The following is a 21,076-nucleotide window of genomic DNA, read 5'->3' as shown; positions in this document are numbered from 1 at the left end:
GACTCAATTTCCTGCAATTGCCAGCTAGGCTCCGCCCTAGGAAGGAGGCAGTGGCAAACCACTTCCGAAAAAGCCTTGCCAGGAAAACTTCAGGGACTCATCCAGGCAGTCTCCGTAGAATTGGTCACGATTGAAAGCGGATTAAAACATCCGCAATACACACACACACACACACACACACACCAGTTAATTAGACTGTTTTGAGTTCATAATAACTTTATTGTATTTCCTATAACTATGCTGATTCAAAATTGTGGCATATAATTTCTGGAGAAATGCTTTTTGTTCCTTTTCTCATGCTTAATTAGTGTAGCATTGTGTAAGGTGACAGTCAGTGTATTTCAGCCTTAGTTGTTTTTAAAAGAGACTAACTTAATTCCTTAAAAATAAATTTTAATTTGAAATTACAGAAGCTGTATGCTCAAGATCATGCAGTAACACATCTCATCTTTCATTCTTAGACAAAGTTATAAAATATTTATTTCATTTTTCTTTGGGATCAAACTCCTTCCTTAATTCTATCATTTTAGAAAAGTTCCAGATTCTATATCCTGCTGTGAAAACTTCTCATCCTTGTGGAATTCAATGGTGATCATGTTTATCAGAAAGAGACTAATACAGAATGGTAGTACAGAAGTTTTTGAAAAGTGGTTTCATCTCTGCTGATGTTACTATGCATGATAATTACTCAACAATAATTTGTTCTTAAGAGACAACCTAGTACATATCTAACACCAGCCTCTTGAACAGTTGTTATCTCAAATATAGCCAATTCATTAAGTCTTCAAAAACTTGTTTCAGGATAAATGTGCCATAATTTGTGGCTTGACCCATGCCAGTGTTGGCTACTTGGAGGATCGGGGGAATATGATGAGTTGGGTCCAGGAAATAGTCAAGGCTTCTTTGGGCAAGGGGTGTTCCCACAGATATTGAAGGAGGTGATGGTACTCCTCTCCTCAAGAAGCTATTCTTGGACCTGACAGTTTTGGATAATTAATGTTTACAACCTTCATTTTTTAGGGAAGGTTGTTGGAGAGATGGTGAGGTGTCAAGTACAAAGTACTCTCAAATTATCTAGACCCATTTCAGTCTAGATTCAAACCCATTCATGGGATGGAAACAGCATTGAATGTTCTGATTGCTTACTTTTGTTGGAACATGGATGGGGAAAGTGCAGCCTTGGTCTTTCTAGATCTCTTGGCAGCCTTTGATACCACCAACCATGGTATCCTTTGGACTACCTGTGAGAGTTGAATGTTGGGGGTACTATGATTCTGCTCCTACCTGAATGGATGGTGCCAGTCAGTGAAAGTGGGGGAGGGGAGAGGTTGGCTGATGGTCCTGGGCAATCCTTCAGGTTTTGATTATTTCCGTCCTGCTGTTTAACATCTATATGAAGCCACTAGGAAAGTAATTTGTGAGTTCAGTGTGCTGATGAAGTTTGGCTGTACGTTTCTATCCTGTGCCAAGCCAGAGTTGCCATAGAGGTCTTGAACTGGCCTTTGAAGGCTGTTCAGGTCTGGGTGGGATGAAACAGGATCAAGTTGAACCCAAGTAAGATGAAGTTACTGTTTGTTCAGAAAGGTTTTCTGTCAGCTCCAGTGATAATTCTTGAGTAGGTGGGGCACACCCTGTGAAGAGCACATTCATGAGGTTTTTATTTATTTTTTATTTATATTTCCCATTTGTCATTGCCCATCTCCCTAGAAGCAACTCTGTTGGAATCATCTCGGACTCATGGCTTCTTTTACATAGAAGCCATGGGCAGGAGGGCTTTTACTCAGCTTTGCTGGTGTGTCAGTTGCAGCCCTACCTAAATTGGGAGGCCCTAGCAGTGGTGTTCTCATGCACTTAATACAACTCTTTTTAATTACAGCAGTGTGTTGTACATTGGGCTGCCTTTGAAAATCTCTCAGAAAGTACAGTTGCTACAAAATGCAGTGACCTGTATATTGACTAATCAAAATCTCCATAATATTATCTGTTCTATGATTGCTGCATTGGTTATCAATAGGTTTCTGGGTGCAATGTAAAGGCTGGTTTTAACCTATAAAATCCTATATAAGCACTGCCATCTCTGTGTAGAAGCAGCTGCCTGACCCACTCAGTACATATTTATTAATAGTCCCTCTGGCTCACAGAGGCTTGCAAGCAGTATTTTTCAATTGTGGGTCATTATTATTATTGTAACACTGTTCTTCTGGAAGTTAGGTTAGTATCCTTATTAAGTGGAAGCCACTTGAACTTCTCCAGAGAGCATTTGGGGAGTGAATACTCACCATTCTGTTTAATGCTTTTGTATTATGGTATTACGCTGTTCCTCATGGTTTTATTTAATTAGTATTACGCTTTTATCTTGTTCTGTTTTATGTTATAAAGAGTTGTGTTCTGAGTCTGGTAAAATAGAAATATAATAAACAACCAACTTACTTCTCTTTAGGCATCAGGAAAGTAGCAATTGTGAGGAGGGCCTCCTACTCCAGGAATGGGCACAATTGCTTACAAAGTGAATCTGTGCAGGCCCTCCTGCTCCTTGAGCAGGAGCTGTGAGTCCAGGTTTATCAATCCAGAATGGGGTAGTGCAACCTCATTTAGGACTAAAGATGGAGAACCCCTGGATCCACATGGTCCAAATATCCACAGCTACTAGGGTTGAGCTTGAATGTATTCCTCCCTATCCAGACCCCAACAGCCTCCTAGCACTGGGGCAAGACCTTGACAGCATCACCTGCTTGGTGTGAGATCAAATTGTACAACTGGGTATCACTGGTATACTGGTGATATCTGGCCCCAAACTGATGGATGATCTCACTTAGCTTTGTTACACAGGAGGGGCAAGAGTTTCAAACTGCAGCATCCCATACATCAGATTCATCAAGCTTGATCTTTTCTTCCCTGTCAAAGGAGTAGAACCATCCAATACGGTGTTCTCCCATTCTGTAGGCAGTTCAGAAGAACAGCATGTTGATGGTATATAATGCTGTTGAGAGATGAAGAAAGGTTGGGAGTTTCACTACCCCTGTCCCAGCTCTGTCAGAGATCATCAACAGGTGCAGTTTGAGTACTGTGCCTCAGCCTGAAACTTAACTGAAAACAGTCTAGGAAATCTGTTTCTTCCAGGGCCTTCTGAGTCTGCAGCCTGACCACCTTCTCAACAACCTTCCTTGTGAAAATTTCTAGGTGAACATTATACAGGACTGTTGGGTCCAGTGATAGTCTTCAAGACATGTGGAACCACCCCCTCCCTTAAAGAAGCTAACATGGTACCACATGGACCCAACCATATACCACCTCCTGGGGAGCCTTCACTAGCCAGGAATGGCATGGATCTAATAAACAGGTGGCTGGGTTAACAGTTGTGAGGATCCTGCCCACTTCCATAGGAATTAGAGGTTCAAACTCATTGCAGTTAACGATATAAGGCATGCTTCTGTCACTCAATAAAACTTGCCCACAGTCCAATTCTGAATACCTCTGAATGACTAACTGCCAGATGCATAGAATATTCTTCATAGCAGCCCTGCAGAGGATTTGGGGCCTATTCCTTCCCAGTAAGGAGCAAGTCATCTTAAAAAGTACAGAGTGAGAGGCTGCATAGGAACTTATACATGGCCTTTGTTGCTTGACCATTCCACTTGTAGTGGGCTGTTGTAATAGGACCTATCTTCCTGCCACTGGCAGGACCATGGGAAGCTGAAAAGCAACCAGAGAATGATCTTTGACAGAGGACTGATGGTAATGTCATCTACTACCAGATCACATTGCAATCATCCTGAGACACAAACCAAACTGAAAGTATGACCCCTGTTGTCTTTTGGGCCCCCAATTACTTATGTCATGGTAGATGAATTCCTGAGCTTTCCCATACTCCATATCACCCAGGGGCAGGTTGAAGTTGCTAAGAACCATCAGACTTGGTGATTCCACTGTCAACCCAGCAACAAAGTCAGCATTTCTGGCAGGGATGTTACTGTATAGCAAGGAGGCTGGTATAGTAACAACCTAACTGCTCTCTAGAGCGCAGCTTCAGCAGACGGTCTCACATCTGGTTAACTGTGGAGCAGAGGTTTTGAAATCCATCAAGCTTTCCTGGATGACAATTGCCACCCAGCCTGCCCTGGAATCATGGCTGATGCCAGATTTGCAACCCAGGTGGGTACAGCTCTGAGAAGGAAATACCCCTCTGGGCCTATCCAGGACTTTGCCAAATCATGAATGAGAACGGTTTTATTACATACCTACTTGGCATTCAATAGTAACAACTGGATTCCAAGGCTACCCAAGATCCAGTGACCTGGCATTGGGGGTGAATACTGAGGGCTGGAAGTTGGGATTGGTCTCAGCCATTGACTCCCACTGATTCTGTGAATGGCCATCCTCAGATTCCTGTCATATTTTCTTCTGCCTGTGAGGATCCTGATCTTAATTGCCTGTTCTCTCTCTCCCCACATAATGTCACCCCCCACCCTCTGAGAACTTGGAACAAGTTCAAGCACCTTCTCATTTCACAACTCCCCTGCCTGTGTTGCTCTATACTCAGTACATCTTGGGTTCTGGGTGGGGTTGCAATACCTAGGCAAAATTAGTTTATTATCTGGGAATCCTCCTGGAGTCTGAGCTTCTGTATTTGGAGCAGATGGCAGCTGTGGTTAGAAGGGTCTTTGCTTAATTACATATTGCCTGCCAGGTATGATCTTAGATAGACCCAGAGGCCCTATTTAACAGTAACATATTACTCACCAGTCATTTAGACTGGTACATGGGGCTGCCCTTGCAGACATCACAAAAAGAATGTACTAGCCCAAGTAATAATGGATTCCATGTAACACTGGTTTAGAAGCTGCACTAATTATCAGTCATTTTCTGGGTGCAATTCAAGAAGCTGATTGTTACCTATACAGGTATTCCCCAAGTTAATGCCCGGACTACAGACGACCTATAGTTAAGAACAGCCTACTATAGTAAAATTTGAGTTAAATACACAATGATTTGATACACAATGGTTTGAGTTCATTATGCAATACTAGTTATACTAGTTATACTAGTTCTGGCTTACATACAAATTTGACTTAAGGACAAACCTTGTGAATGGAACTAGTTCTTAAACTGGGGACTACCTGTAAAACCTTATATGGCTTGGGATCTGGATGTCTGTTCTAGTGGTTTCTGCCCAGCCAATAGGAAGAGTAATATCTCTTTAGGTCTCTTCTTTAAGACAGTGTCATTTGTAGGCATCTCCCCTTTCCTGCCACTCCCCAAGGTTAGATTAATTCCCTTCCTAGTAACATTCTGGAAAGCCCTTAAGGCTTGGCTCTTGTAAAAGTCTTTGAATGCATAAGTGCTATGAAGAGGAAGACCCTTTGCTATAGTATGTGCTATAGTTTGCTATAGTTTGTTTACTCCTTTGAAATGGAGTTTATTGTAGTTGTACTTTGTTTATTTGCTTTCTTTTTTTAAAAAAATCCTTTTGATGTTTTTAATCTTCTTACAGGAGGTAAGATGCTCAGTTTTGTGGAATAGAGTGGCATAAAAGCCACAGTAAATAAATAAATTCCTTTACACTATTACACAAGTGACTCAAGCAGTGCTGATTGAAAATTTATTTTAGGAAAAAGAATAAAAATGGCTGTTCCTTTTTTACAAGAAGGTTACTTGTGGCTATCTGGGTGATGCTGGACTCACAGTTTTGTTCAGACACAAGTCAGCATGGTCAGTGTCTAGAAATGATGAGAACCAAAATCCCATAAAATCTGGAGGTTGCAGATTACCTGTCCATGTCTTATAATATGGTTTGTCTTATGAAAATGATTATAAGCTAATTGTTGAGTACTTGATGTACCAAAAAACCTCTTAGTTGCCTAGTTATCCACATACTTTAAACAGTGTTCCTGTCAGGGAATTTGAAATATTTTTTGTTTGGTCTTTGCTAACACAGAAGACTATTGAAGTAAAAAGTATTCTTACATTTTTATCTTTGGGCACGCTTTGCTAATAGATTTAGAAAAATATTATTCAGTTTAACAAAATCAAGTTCAGAAAATCTAGAAAAGTGTAAAAAATCTAGAAAAGTATAAGAAGTATCCTCTTTTGGTTACAGTTGGTGTGATCAGATGCCCAATTTGTCGCCAGGAATGCAGGCAAATAGATTTGGTAGATAACTACTTTGTCAAAGATACATCTGAAGCACCAAGCAGCTCTGATGAGAAATCTGAACAGGTATGACACTTCCAGCTCTTCCTCTTTACAACTTAGTTTGATTTACATTCTGTGTAGGACAATATGTTATGCATTTTGATAATTTCCTGAATACCTCAAGATTTCACCATTTGAAGATAACATTTTTCTTGATTTTAGGTATGCACCAGTTGTGATGATAATTCTAGTGCTGTTGGGTTCTGTGTGGAATGTGGAGAATGGCTTTGCAAAACATGCATAGAAGCTCATCAACGTGTAAAATTTACAAAGGACCATATGATCAGAAAAAAAGAAGATGTCTCTTCAGGTGAAATCTTTTAAAAATATTTATTGAGTAGTTTACTGAGTAGTTTACTGAGTAGTTACAATGAAATATTTCGAGACATGCCATCTACCTAAAATAATGAAAATCCATACCATTGTCATTTTGGTAAAATGTTTGAGGTATTCAATTTAAGTCAATTGAAAAATAAATAATATTGAATGTTTATATTGTGGATGACTTTATTCAGCTGGGATGTTCATGGAGCACAGTGCAAATTGCCATTGCTACCTTATAATTTCATTTATAGAAATATTTTAGGACATTTTTTGAATGTTGTCCTTGAGAGATGCTTTAAATAATATACATCTCTTATATTTAAATACCCTGTTTTACAACATCTACCGAACAGTTTAAAATCGTAAGTCAGAAATAGTCTGACAAATATAGGTAAAACCAGCAATGCTAAAACAGTCTAAAACAGATGAATATTTAAGGCTAATATAAATGTTTATTCAGAAAAGGCCTGTCCTCCTTCTGAACCTGTTACTGTGATGTATTAGAGGATTTATTAACAGTTGATCTTAAAATATTTTAAATATGTCCAGGTTTAAGAGGGAAGCAAACACATTGATACCTAATATAACTAATGCAAAATGGAGATCAGATACTCTGATTGCTGGGAGCATTTTTCTTCAGTTAAAATTTCTAAACTCTCTTAAGAGGCAGTCCTGCTTGATTCAAGCAATTGGTATCCATCAAGACAATCTGGAATTGTGAAATAGTCCACTGTACAATTCCAGCATTTGTGCTACTAAATTTCTGTCTCTAGATACCTTGGATTTGAGAACCATTCTGAATGGCTAAAATATTGCTTGACAATCTAATTTCAGCCACTTTCATGGCTTTGTAGTAATGTCCGCTGTTGGGCAGAAAAGAGGATTCCTTTAGGAGAACTGAACAAATATTAGATGTTGGTTAACTTAACATCAATAAAAATGTAATTTGACAAAAATGTTCTTACAGTTCCTTGTTTTCTTAATGTAGATATTGTACAAGGAGGACTATGCTAGTCTATAATAGCAAAACATCAGAAAGAATCTGGTAGCATCTTTTCTGATTTTATTAAAGGGTATAAGCTTTTGTGAGCTGCGGTTCACTTCATCAGATGTATGGAGTGGCTTGACTGATGTAGGATTTAAATTAGGGTGAGGTGGATGGGGAAGGGAGCAGAAGACAAATTAATTGTGCAGATTCACGATACATGTGAGACAGATTAAAAGTACATTATCAATTAACAATAGTAATGTGTTAAAAACCCACTGACCCAATTGAGTTTGTGAAAAGATCCATTTAGCTTCCACTTTAGCACTGAAGTCTAAGGGTGACTTATGAAGCAAAAACTACATGAAGTGCGTGCACGCGGTCTCTCTCTCTCTCTCTCTCTCTCAACTAGATAGAGTAGTTTAATGTGTTGCGTGAACTTTGTCAGTGTCTTTAAGATACAGTGGTGAAATGCAGTTTTCTTACAACTGTTGTATAATTAGCAAGGTACATTGTGTTTTAAAATATGCATGTAGAGACATCAATCTTGCAGGAATCACTTTTAAAAGAACTTGAGAGTAACCAACTAGTACAAAGGAGCTATGTAATATAGAGGGTGGTATCCACATTCTGCAGGAGTTGAGAAAAATTGAAAGGTAATTCAGATTAAGTGATGATCTTAGAGACAAAAAATTAAAGAGAGAAAAGTAGTTATAGAGGTAAGATGGGACAAAACAGGTTAGTTTTGTAAATGTGAGTAATGGTGGCCTATTTACAGCTTACAAATAAATGTGGAGACCCCCTTTGTCACCTTTTACTGCAGTTGCTTTGGCTGGCTAAGTAATTAAATAGTCAGCCATGAGATATTGCAACTCATCTGTCCCCTTAATCTATGTATGAAGCTAGCAATTTATAGTACTGTTTTGCTGAAAGAAGGTCAGTTAGTTTTGCATCTCCATGAGTGTCTGGTATATTTCCTGAGGGAGGTAAACAACTTAAATAGATGGTCCTTGTCATACTAATGAGAGGTAAATGAAGCATTATTTCAGTCAGAAGAAATAGAAATAATGGTAAAATAACGGTCTTAAACTAGCTTTCTTTGTCTACATTACAAATTATATTGGATTCCTTGGAATTTTGGTTTGTGCAGTGACTTGGACAGTCTGTCTCTTTCAACACAGAAGCTGTTGGAGCATCTGGTCAACGTCCTGTTTTTTGTCCTGTGCACAAACAAGAACAGTTAAAACTTTTCTGTGAAACCTGTGACAGGCTGACGTGCAGAGATTGTCAGTTACTGGAACACAAAGAACATAGGTATAGTTGTCTGTCTCTTCCTAATCTACCTTTTCTTATAGCAGATAATTTTAAAAATAATCCTCAAACAGTTATATTTAAAGGTCTTATTTCCTTTTTCTTTTGTGCCAAATAGGCTTGTAGCAATTTGGGCTTTTGTTTCCAATTCTGATTCAGTTAGATTGTGTGACAAATAAAAATAATAAGCCATCTGATTAAAAAAATCTTTGTCAATCTAATCATAACTTTTAATTGTTAACTTTATATATGCTTGTACATTAGTAAAGCAATATTCTTTGATTTTAGATGATGCATGAAGCAGGTGCCATTTTAGAAAGAAACATTCCCTCCAGTATGGTGGTGGTGGGTGGGGAGAAGGAAATGTCTCTTCTAAGTTAGTACCAGTGCTTTTGGTTCTTGTAAGTACACTTGTTTAAAAAATAATTTTTTTCTAAAATATATTTCCTAATTAATCAGGAATATCTTTTTAACAGATCAAAATTTCATAAATAGCTTAAAAATTGCATCACTGAACTTCAGAGATGTTTATAGTTTTCTTTTGCATTGTCTTTTTTTAGATCAGCATTAATAAATTGAATAAAATAAGGATAACAACAAATGTTAATGGTAGTTTAGCTGCAAAGTTTTCATTATATGATCTAGGTCTGTGCAGCACTTTGGATCCTGAGGGAAAAAGGTGTTTTGGAGCACACATAGGTATGCATCTGTTGGTAACTTTTTAAACCAAATACATATTTTCCTGGATTCACTCTGAACTTTGGAGGATAGCAGCACGATGCCAGGAATAGACACAAATGTTTTAATTGTTGCTGACAGATGCTTTGTGAGCACTCCCATATCCTCTGAAGCATTTCCCCATTCAAAATGGAAGCACATCTCCAATATGATCCTTGAACTGTTTAACAAAATTTCTGGAAGAAGTTAAATTTCATAAATCAATGAATTATTACCTGCTAAGTTGTTACTGGTATCATGGTACTGCTGATATTTTAACAAGAATTGAAGTAATCTTTGAGTTCAGCCCATAGATTATAGCCTAAGGTTACATTTTAATTGTTTTCAACACGGTTATAATGTGTAATGAGATGTAGTGGTAGAGTAGTAATTAGTTCTAACAAATTCATTTTGTTGAGTGGGCAGAACATAACTTTTATGCAAAAAGTGTGTTCAAGTCATGTGCAAAAATAATACAAAATCTGTTCTGCTAAAATTACAGATTTGGAAGTCTATGTACTTTATGAGTTTACTGAATTTACATCATTTTTGTCTATGATGTCTGTCTATAAATGAACAGGCTATATATATGTGATAGCATAAAAATATGGGAAGCATTCTTCCCTCCCCCTTTCCTAATTCTCATTAGAGATCTTAACCTGCATTAAGTAGTTACTAGCATTAGTAAAGATATAAATAGCAATATATTCTTACTATGTTTATATTGTTTAAGGTTGTCATCTTCTAGTTTGGATATAAATATTCCCCTGTGCAAGTGAATTAGAGATTGGCATCTTCTCAGGTACAAAGTGAGACAGATGAAGATAGAAGTGAATGCATGGAAATACCTTTAACGATTTGCATCCAAGCTATTATCTTTCTATTTCTCCCCTTGATTAAATACTTCAAATTTTTAAGAACATTAAATTATTTTAGTACCCATCTGTTTTTAAAATAAGGTATTGTCTGTCTCTTAAGATACTTTGACAATCTGGATATTAGCATTGTATAAATAATAGATATGTATCATATTATGTAATCTTTCTTGGTATTTGTTTTTAATTAGCTTAGTACCTAGAATATTGAAGTAGCAATAGGGAACATGTGGTGGACCTCTTTTTGATGGACTATTGCAATAGTTTATCTGATGATAACAATATTAGATTGTAATCTAGACAAGCACAGTAGACAGATTTGTGTGATATAGTTTCTGTTGATAAAAGAAGACAATATGTCTTCAAAGTTCTTATCTACCTTTCCCAGTTAAATGTTTAGAAAGAATATTTCCATGTATTAGGAGCAGACAAGATTATCATCAGTCTGCAAAAACATGGCTATTTTCATAGGCCTGGCTCTGGATTTCATGTATGAGCTGTTTTGATAAAATGTGCAGAATACAAATAAAGTTCTATCATTGCTTAGGCTCTTAAGTTCTTGGAGATAAACTATTTTGAGACATGAGACAAGCTAGGGTATGTTTATGATGGCTTAGAGATGTATCTGTTCATATGCAATAAAAATATTTGTTGGAAATGTCTAAATTCAGAAGAACCTGTTTCTTAAATACCTGTACATATGTGGTGGTTTGCCATCTTATGAATAAAACATAATAATTCTCTGACCCTTCATAGTAAGTGTGTTGTGTTTTCTGGTTTGAAAGGTATCAGTTTTTGGAAGAAGCATTTCAGAATCAAAAAGGTGCTATTGAGAATCTCTTAGCCAAACTCCTTGAAAAGAAGAATTATGTTAACTTTGCAGCTACTCAAGTACAAAATAGGTAAGTAACAGTTTCATTAAAAGTGTTGATTTTATGTTTAAATTGAGTGAACCATTAAAATTTCATGGCTTTCCTCAGAAGTAAAACAGTTCGTAACAGTGATAACCAAGTTTCTACAACTGGATCCACTATACCAGCTGCATAAAAGAGTGTATAAGGTTTCTCCACACAGATAAGCATGTAGAAGCATCTGTACAAATATTTATTTTCAGGAATACAGCTACTTTGATGTTTCAATCTCATGTGAAATTTATGTTTTTTCTTATTTGAAAAGTCATTGGGAGGCATTGCCAAGAGGAGTCAAGAAATATTGGCTCACTTAACCAGCCATTTGAAATTCTACTTGTCAGAGCATCTTGAGTCCTGATGGCAAAGAGCTGTATCATCTTGCTGAGTGCAAAAAAAGTAAATTTACATTAAAAATATGGTGTGCATGCTTGCAGTGACCTGTATTACAGATCAAGAGATCCATAAATGCTATTAAAGAATTAATATTAAACATAATATACTAAATGCGAATCTTCCCTACATTGTTTGGCCTTTATCCTTTCCTGTATTTTACTGCTATTGGCCATCAGTGGCCTTTTTATGATCAAAGTCTGCCATAGAAGATCCATCTAGATTTTCTTTCGAATTGTTTCAGCCTATGGGAAAGAGTAAACCAATGTATAAACATTGTGGTCCATGAGATTCCTACAACAGTGATTTCTAGGTAATCTGCCAGATTGAGAGTATTTGCAATTTTCAAGAGTCAGCGTGCATCTTCATTTATATTTGGTACTTGTTTTAGACAAACATTTGATTGAATGCCCTAATCTTACCTCATTATGCTTCTAACATACCATTTAATACCCAAATATAATTGATGTACAACTCTGTTCTGATAGAACCCTCTTGCCCGCAAAAAAATGGTGGGAAGGAAGAGAGGGAGAAAGGAATAATGAGGTGAGGAAATACAAAATTGATTTTTTCTTCTATTGGAGTCTCAAAAACAGCTAGCTAGAGCCTATTGCAAAATGAAAGTTGGGGAAGCAAAACCAATCACAAAATGGCAGCTTTATTTTCTGGTGTTCTAACTTCATGGGTAGATAATTCACATTTAAGTTATTACAGTTTAGAAACTATAACATAACACTCTCTGGTTACAGTGCTGACATTTTTAGTTATTGATTTGTGCACTTGAGATTCATAGAGTTTCAATCGTATTTGTGTTTGTAACTTGTAGTTACAGATCAGAATTTCTTCTACCAAATAAAAGAAACATTTCTTTCACTATGACCATTTTCCTTCTAGGATCCATTCCTTACTCTATTTGTAGCTTACTTAACTTTTGCATTACTTTTAACAGAACCCAATCATATCAATTCTCATTCTCGGCTTCTGTTATTTGATGTAGACCCTTAGGTTTCTCATATTGTTTTCTTCATTTTAGTATATGTCTCTCCAAAGTAAACCAACCATGAGACCATCAGCAGATAGATGCTGTGCATACACTGGATGATATTTCAGGAAAATATTCCCTACTAGTGATTCCATTCCTTGCCTTTGTTTCAAATCAAGACTTTACATTGCCTCCCAGTACTCCTATGCACATGCTTGCATTGTATGGGTGCAGCAGTCCTTTATAACTAATACCCAGTTAGGGTCCTGAAGTAAGTATGAGAGAATCTGTTGCAACAGCAACAGAGAATGAAATGCTGGCAAGAAGTGAGGGCGGAAGATTAGGAGAACCTATGATCATGTGGAATAAAGAATGGAATGAAAAGCAGTTTGAAAGAAGTGTTGTGGATATTTTTAACATACAGTGTAGCTTCTCCCTTTCAGTTGTTTCTATTCTCTTTGTACAGATTGTTTCCTAGTCTAGAATAGATTGCTCTGTTCTGGTTATGGCTTTGCCTTACTGGTTTGTTTTTTATTAATGACTGTTAAATCATATTTGTCTTGCTGTATTAAGAATTTAAGATCATTCTCTATATTCTGGGACAATAGAGGCTATGAACAAGGCAGTATTCTTTCTAATTTACAGATAACTCAAGCCATAATTCTAGGAACACATGTCCCTTTGGGCATCATTTGTAAAGCCTTTACCTACAGTATTCTTTTCCAGTGCTCTGCCATGAATTGGAAGGATGGTAAACTATCATCTGAGCCCCAGATTCTTGATCCTCTTTCAGAGTTCAAAGTGATAGGGCTGTAGCTGCTTTTGGCAGTCTCATAGATTACATAGTATACAATTATTCCCTCCTCACATAGATTGGCAGGAGGGAATAACTGTCAGTGGACATAAGAAGTCCTGGAACACATTTTGACATGTCCCTTATCTATTCTTCTGAGAATCCAGTAGGCATAGGTTTGTTTAGGCTCTTCATAGCAGAGACACCAGCTACCACAGCTTTTCTTTTTGCCATTTTGCAGGGCATAGCTGCATCCCTTCAGGGATCCACTGCTCTGTCTCGTATTCTGCAGAGTCTTTTTCTTATTTTGAAGACTCAAAGCCTGTTTCTTTTGTGAAGGTCACAAAGCTGTTTCTGAATTCCATCGGTAAAGAATATTTTCTGTGTCTTTTACTTCCTTGCTGTTCTCACCCATTAAATATATTCCTTTGATTGATCTTCTTCCTTCTGAAGAATTACTTTTTTTGTCAGGTTGTTTTGTTTGTGAATAATCTTCATTCCTGTCTTATCACATGGTGTTGCCACTTGCCGCTCCAATACTTAGTCTTTTTCTTCAAGCTTTACTACAAGCTTGCACTTCTGCAAATATGTGCCTGGATCTTTTCAAGAAGAAGTACAAACATGCCAGAAGTTTTGCTGGTCATGGCTGCAGTCCTGTCCATTCATTTTCACTTTTTTAAAGTATAAAAGCTTTTAATTCTTATTCCAAGATCTCAAATTTTCTTACGTTGTTGATTTATTGGGGGGGGGGGTTATTAGAATCAATCCTTGTCAAACTCAAATGGCAAACCTGTATTAGCTGTCCTTGCTTGCTCACTCAGTTTGCTCTCTAGAAATTTGTTGACTTAATATTTCTCTTACAGACTTTGCAGCAGGCTCTCCTTACTCAGTAGGAAGCATTCAGTCATGCATAATAAGCAATCAGTAGTTCTCAGGACTTAATTCCAGCAATCTATAGTGATTCAGGAAAGGAACTTTCACCCCATACAGCTGAGAACAAAATTCCTCAAAACACATAGCTTTTCTTTGTTTCTTCTTCCTGTTAATTCCAATAACAAAGTCCTGTTAGCTTTTCCTGCTCATTCATTCAGTTTGAGGAGAATTCATGAACCTCCGTACACATTTATATTTAGGATCTTTCTCAGCCTCCAAATCTAATATTGTTATGTGATGTGAGCATGCCATTTTGACTGGCATCCTTATATCCTTTCAGTTTACAGCTTTGATAAGGAGTTTTTCCCGTCTCAGAGAAATATGAAGTACAACACCTTTGCTACCGTAGATTAAAATACAGTGTGTATACCATGAGTGCAGTCACCACAGTACTCTGTACTTCATGGCAGACTGCTATGGCAATAATAGCAGGATAGACAGCTATAGGAGAATAAATGGTTACCTGCTCTGGAAGGAAAGTGAACAACAGATTGCTAGGTGAAATAGCTGGGGATTATTAGTTGTAATAAATTATTTTTAGTTTAGTTTTACTCCTTTCTTAATTATGCAGAAAATCCAAAAAAGCATTATAATTCACAACCTGTAAAAAATACTTTAACAAACTCAGAAGTAGATTTAAATGTAGAAGACTGCTGTTACAATGTAGTAAAAAAACCCACCCTTAAATATTTTATTATAAGGAATAGCTGTTTTATCTTTACTTAAGATAATGATACCTTGAATGAATCTGCATCAATTTATATGTTTAATTTTCATTTGAGTGAAAAAAATTATTTTTAAGATGTTGTAATGTAAGTGCCTGATGACAGATTTCTCTCTTTTCAGGATAAAAGAAGTAAATGAAACTAACAAACGAGTAGAACAGGAAATCAAAGTGGCTATTTTTACCCTCATTAATGAAATCAATAAAAAAGGAAAATCTCTCTTACAACAGCTTGAGGTACAATCAAATGCATAAGTGAACATAATGTGATTATGGATGTGTATTATTTCTTTGATTTAAATAACCTTTTAATAGCACTTTTTTTGATATTGCCTGTTGTGAAGTCAGTGGCAGCAATATTTCCTTCCATTTTAATGTGGTCATAGGAAGATCAGAAGCATCCATTGTCACTTTGAAGCAAAACTCTGGGAAATTTTATTGATTTAATTTAAACTATAGTTTCTCCAAGCAAGTCTAGAATTGAACTGGTTTATAAGTGTGGTATATTAGCATCCAATAGTTTAATCCAAACTCTGCAAGGTTTAAGGCAGAGGGTTTTGATTTACCACCTCACCCAAGATTGAAAATGTTGGCCTATCCAGTGGAATAGGTGTTCTAAAGCCCGCAAAAGAGTTTCTGGCAAATGACCACTCTTGATCTGAATGATAGTGTGGTTTCTTTGGTTTTCGCTCAGCACTGCTGGGGCTCAGTGGCCAGAAAAGTCCAGGCTAACTTGGTGGACTAAACTGAACATGAGAGTAGGAATGCAGAGAATATAAAGAAGCATCTATCATCAATAAATACTAGGAGGGCTAGAGAAAAGAGGAAATCCAAGTCTCCTCTTCAAAGGGGGTGGGGCTGCAAGACAGTGCAAAAGGTTTGAGGCCCAGATATAAATTCTGAACTACCATTCCCACCTGCTCGGAAACTATCAGCTGTCTGTTGTGGTTACTATTCCCTGGCAAATACTATAGATATCATTTCTGGTTGTGCATGTCATAGTCTTTGTGGGAGTCTGACAAGAACATTATATGAACCCATCCAGTTGTGACTTATTTAACAAACTGTAGTTAAATGTTGTAGTACAACGTATAAAATAGAGCATAATGTTAACTTCTGCTTTAGGGTTGTTTGAAAAATTCCACCGTCTCCCTTTCTCAATATGGCAGTGGTCTTTATTCATTAGCTATCTTGTTTCTGTGTCTGCAGAGCCTTAGTCAGGAGCAGTCTAGATGAGATTATTGGCTTGAACTCTCTACACTAATGCAAGTGCTATGGTTATGCCACCAATCTGTTCAGTTTTGCTGTGTTCACTACAGCAGCTGCCTTGTACGGAATATTCTTAATTTCTCTTCTTGAGGGCACTTGACCTGAGCTCTTTTTCATTTAATTTTTACTCAGACTTAACATTAAGTTTTATTTCCTCTTCATTATGGTCCATGTGTTTATTTTACATTTTATTTTTTTGTTGTCTTATAAGTATATCCTTAGCCTTGACCTTATGACTTCAGGGGCCACGTTTAGAAAATCAGTTTGTGAGAATACGTTGCCCCTTAGAGAAGAGAAAGGATTGCTATAAAGTTGATTCCTGTTGTTTTTGTCAGGTATTCAAGAACACATTTATTGTAACAAATTATCTAGTCTTCATATGTTTGAGAATAATACTTTAAGATGTAAATTTGATAGTTGTCACTGCAGGCATTTATACCTTATTCTTCCACTAAATGGTTAAATAAATCGCAGTTAACAAATTTAAGGCATGGTCCAGTTGGGTCTGGTTGTTTCACTGACTGCCAGATCCTTTATTAGTCACTATGATATTGATAAATGAATCTGAATTAAGAGTGCTACTGATCTTACTATAAGAAAAGACTCCAGACCGGTATTTTATCAAATTTATATGGCCACCCATTGCATCGGAAGTGACTCTGGGCAGCATATAATAATCACATAAAAATAACACATATATAAAAACAGTCATATAAAATATTAAAAAATCAGTGTTAAAAATTAAATATTATTAAAATTAAATTATACAAACTACACAATATACAAAAATATACTATATTACAAACTATAAAATATACAGAAAATATACAAATATTACAAAATAAAATATAATTATTATTAAAATTAAAATATACTCCCATAAAACATTGTAGTAAAAATTATCCGTATCTTTGACTTCCAAGAAATTGGAGACCATTTCTGGATTCAGAGAAATAGTTATTAAGTATATTTTTTAATCATTTGACCTCAACTCCTTCATTGTTCAGTTTGCTCAGTTAAAAAAAAAAGACTGAAGAAAAATCCAGATTGCTGGATGGAAAAAGGCAGAAAGTAGATTTAAGAGGTGTTCTTTGCTACATCCCTACTGAATTTTGTTTTTCTAATATCAGCATTTCTTATTAGAGAAGATGAACTGTCTTCTGGAGCACTTCCAGAAAACAAAGGTACTGAGATAAGGTGTTTTTACAGTAAGGCCATGAAGTCTGTTAAGCAGCAAATTAATACATTACTCACTGAAGTCATGGCTAGTGCCAGCACTCTGCCAAGTAACATTTCAGCTTATTATGCAGATATGACACAAAAGTCTAGGTTGCCTATAGATTTTTGTTTTCCTGAAGAGGGCCTATTCAGTATTCAAGCTGTATAAAAAAATGTTGCATATCACCAAGGAGTTGAGTCTGGATGTGTAGTTGCCATCATAATCCAGGTTCTGGAACAGATACTGCTATAGTACACTAACTTCTTGATGCTGTTTCTTCTGACATCTCTCATCTTTTTGAACTCCAAGGGATTTTGTGGACTAAGGCTGCATTTGGCCTTTGAAAAGCATATTAGAGACAACACTCTGGAAAAAAAAATGGATAAAGGCAGAACAATTACAATATTTAATTTAAATGTTTATTGATTTAAAATAAAAATATGATTTCTCCCTATGTGTTTAATAGTTTTCCTGTTCTGCCACTTTAAATATTACCATTTAATAGAAACATTTGCAATTACGAAGGGACTAAACTTAATTTTTTTTTTCTGTCACTAGTGTCGCAGCCTGTTTATATCTCTGGTGATGTGTTTAGATACTTCTGCTGATTCTTGGGTTTTTGAAGTTGTCTGGAAACTTTTCTTACACAATTGTACCTTTCTTCCTCTCTGTTGGAAAACATCCCTGCTCTACTGTGCAAAGGAGTGATAGAAGAGGGTTGTTGTGATTGGCTAGTACAGTTCTTTAACATACTTCACTCTTCTCAAAAAAGTGATGTGTCATGTTAAATTTTCAGGATGTCAACATTTTATTACACTGAAAGAACCTATGTAGCCAAATGTTCTCTCCTCATGCACACTGAAGTCTTATTTACTGAGAAGTAAAGTCACCTTCAAGTCAATCTCAGCTCCTGATGATTTCAGGGACACATCCACTCAGTTTTCTTGGCAATAAGATGCAAGTGTTTTGCCACTGCCTGCTTCTAGAATGTCTTTTTTAGCTTCCTAGTCTGGTCTGTAGCTTTGGAATTCCTGGAAATCTCCCATCTAGGAACTAATTAAGCCCAACCCTGTTTAGCTTGCAAGTCAAAATTGGCCAAGTGTTGCCACCTGCTGAGACATTTATTATACTATATTTTAAAATTTGTTTTATCTTCAGTTGAGTAGCAATCATAGCAAGCCACACTTCCCGTTGATAGGATTTTTACGATCTTATACATATTAACATAAAAGCTAATAAAAATCTTGGGAAACTTCCCCCCTCATTTCAGGTTCCTTAGTTGAAATTTACCAGTGATTCCCGCAGAATTTTCATCACCACTACTTGAACTTTTACATGACCTCTGACTGCTGACTTTTAAACTATCTTTCTTAGTGACAGTCACATCAGTATAATAGCCTAACAATATCTTGTGTATTGATCGTATATAAAATTCCACAAAATAAAGTAGTTCTTTGACATGATTTAAATCTTATGAAAAATACTTTTTTTAAAAAAAATCCATCTCCCTACTAGTGGTAAATCAGCTTGCTGACCACTCATGTATATAATGCAGAGACCATTGGGAAGAACAGGTTACTTACTTGCAGCTGTAGTTGTTGTAGTAATCTGTTCTTTTCTTGTTGTCAGTGTCAGTTGGCACAGTTTCTGACCTTTCTCAATGAGGGCCTGCCAAATATACTCAACTATACAATGTTTCTTCTTGCGGTTTGACGTAGAACCCTAACTGTGAATAAACCAATGTGTAATCAAAAACCCGTAGTTACAGGTAAGCAACCTGATTTTCCTATCTAAAACTGTTTACATGATTGTAAACATTCATTCTAGAACAAAGTAAAGGCACCAGTTGCAGAAGCCACTTGACTGTGTAACTCTAAGTATGCTTCTTTCTTGTGATGTCTTATTAAAATCTTTGCCTGTGTTGAGTGCAGTATGATTCATTTCAGATCTCTTACTAGTACTATTTTGCTTTTTTGGATTTATGTTTTCTTTTTTTATCTTCTCTTCTTTCTAAGTGTAGGACAGGTTGCCTGATGGGAGTTAGAAGCATATTAATAAAGCTTCTCAGGCAAAAAACAAAACAAAACAAAAAACAGCCCATCTAGTTAAAGCATCTCCTGCAATATTGAAGAGAGAGATTAGAGCAATGTTAGAAATAGTTGTGCTAAGTATTACATACAGTAGTTTATTCTATAACTGTATTCTCTCAGTAGAAATTTGAGGCTAGAAGGCCATCTATTTCAGTGTATTAATTGGTTGTGGTACTAGATTTGCTTCCCCCAATCTGATGCCCTAATGTGTTGGATTACAACTTCCAGAATTCTAATAGAAAGCCATAATACTTGGAAAGGCTGGACTAGACCATTTTGAATAAAGTCTCTTTCAATACCATGGATCTGTTGAACACAAAGTTAGTAAAATAATTGCAGAAAATAAATATTGAGCAGAATACAAATGAGAAGAAAAGCATGATTAAATTAATATTAATTATGCTGAATGATAAATATTTATGGGTTGGATGTAGAGTTACAGTCACAGTAATCATTAAGCTTTGTCATGCTTATCATAATGTCATTGGTTTTGGCTTTAATCAGAAAATGGTGAGATCTTAGATTAGGCCTAATGATGGAAAACATTACATATTTTATCTTACATTGTAAAGTTGCTGCTTCTGAAGAATGAGTTGAAATACTGTAGGATTTTGATATTGCAAAAATAACTTATACATTCTACTGAGAAATCATACTTCTGTTCCATGGTATCTACCATTGTATTTCCCAGAAGTGTGGGGTATTCCACTTTCCCTTTTAATTTTAACATGACTTGCTATGCTAATTAAGAGACATCATTATAAAGCTTAGTATGGAAAACAATTACTAAACTTGTTTTTAAATAAGATAACCACTTAAGGATGTCTATTTTGTTCATTGGTTAGCAATGGACACATACAGAATTTATCTGAATTCTGTCAAAACACAAGTGAAGTGCTATATTAAGCACTGAAAGAAGCAATTCCTAAAACAAAGTAAGTATAATGCAGTTATATGTTTTAGTATTGATCTTCAGTATACATTGCTTTGAGCATTTTTAGGTAGCAAAGCTATATATGTTTTAAATACAAAACAGTAAAGTTGTAAGTAAATGGTGTTATTAGATAATGAGACAGATGAGGAAGATCAGGTATTTGTAACTAAGATTAAAAGTATTGCTGTATTTTGTTGCATAAAACTTCAATATTGTTGTCTCCAGATTTTAGAGATGGGGCTTAATTGTTGAACTCATGTCAGTGTTACTGTCTGTGAGACTTTGGCTTGTGGATTTGATTTGTTAGCAGTCCCTATTGTTTTTGAAACTGATAGTATTCTGAAGTGATATTACAGTGGGATTTGCTGTTTAAAGAAAGTTAAAATCTCTGAGTCCTGTAATCGCTCTTTGGATACCATTATTTTTT

General features: G+C 36.1%; 1 protein-coding gene across 1 annotated transcript in view; it reads left to right on the top strand.

Annotated features, from left to right (window-relative positions):
* TRIM33 (tripartite motif containing 33) overlaps positions 1-21,076 on the top strand; it is a 69,406-nt gene that overhangs the window by 14,185 nt on the left and 34,145 nt on the right. Inside the window, exons 2-6 of the mRNA XM_088153076.1 lie at positions 6,098-6,216; positions 6,355-6,502; positions 8,683-8,815; positions 11,190-11,306; positions 15,260-15,374. Coding sequence (XP_088009202.1) covers positions 6,098-6,216; positions 6,355-6,502; positions 8,683-8,815; positions 11,190-11,306; positions 15,260-15,374 — 632 coding nt within the window. The remainder of the gene's footprint in view (positions 1-6,097; positions 6,217-6,354; positions 6,503-8,682; positions 8,816-11,189; positions 11,307-15,259; positions 15,375-21,076) is intronic.

This window comes from Python bivittatus, unplaced genomic scaffold (genome assembly GCF_059951505.1).
Source record: "Python bivittatus isolate LINGU-HERP-01145 unplaced genomic scaffold, Pbiv_v1 ctg000700_np1212, whole genome shotgun sequence".
In the NCBI taxonomy this organism is placed as follows: domain Eukaryota; kingdom Metazoa; phylum Chordata; class Lepidosauria; order Squamata; family Pythonidae; genus Python; species Python bivittatus.
The sequence above is the reverse complement of the archived record's forward strand: the minus strand, read 5'-3'. Positions and strand labels throughout refer to the sequence as shown.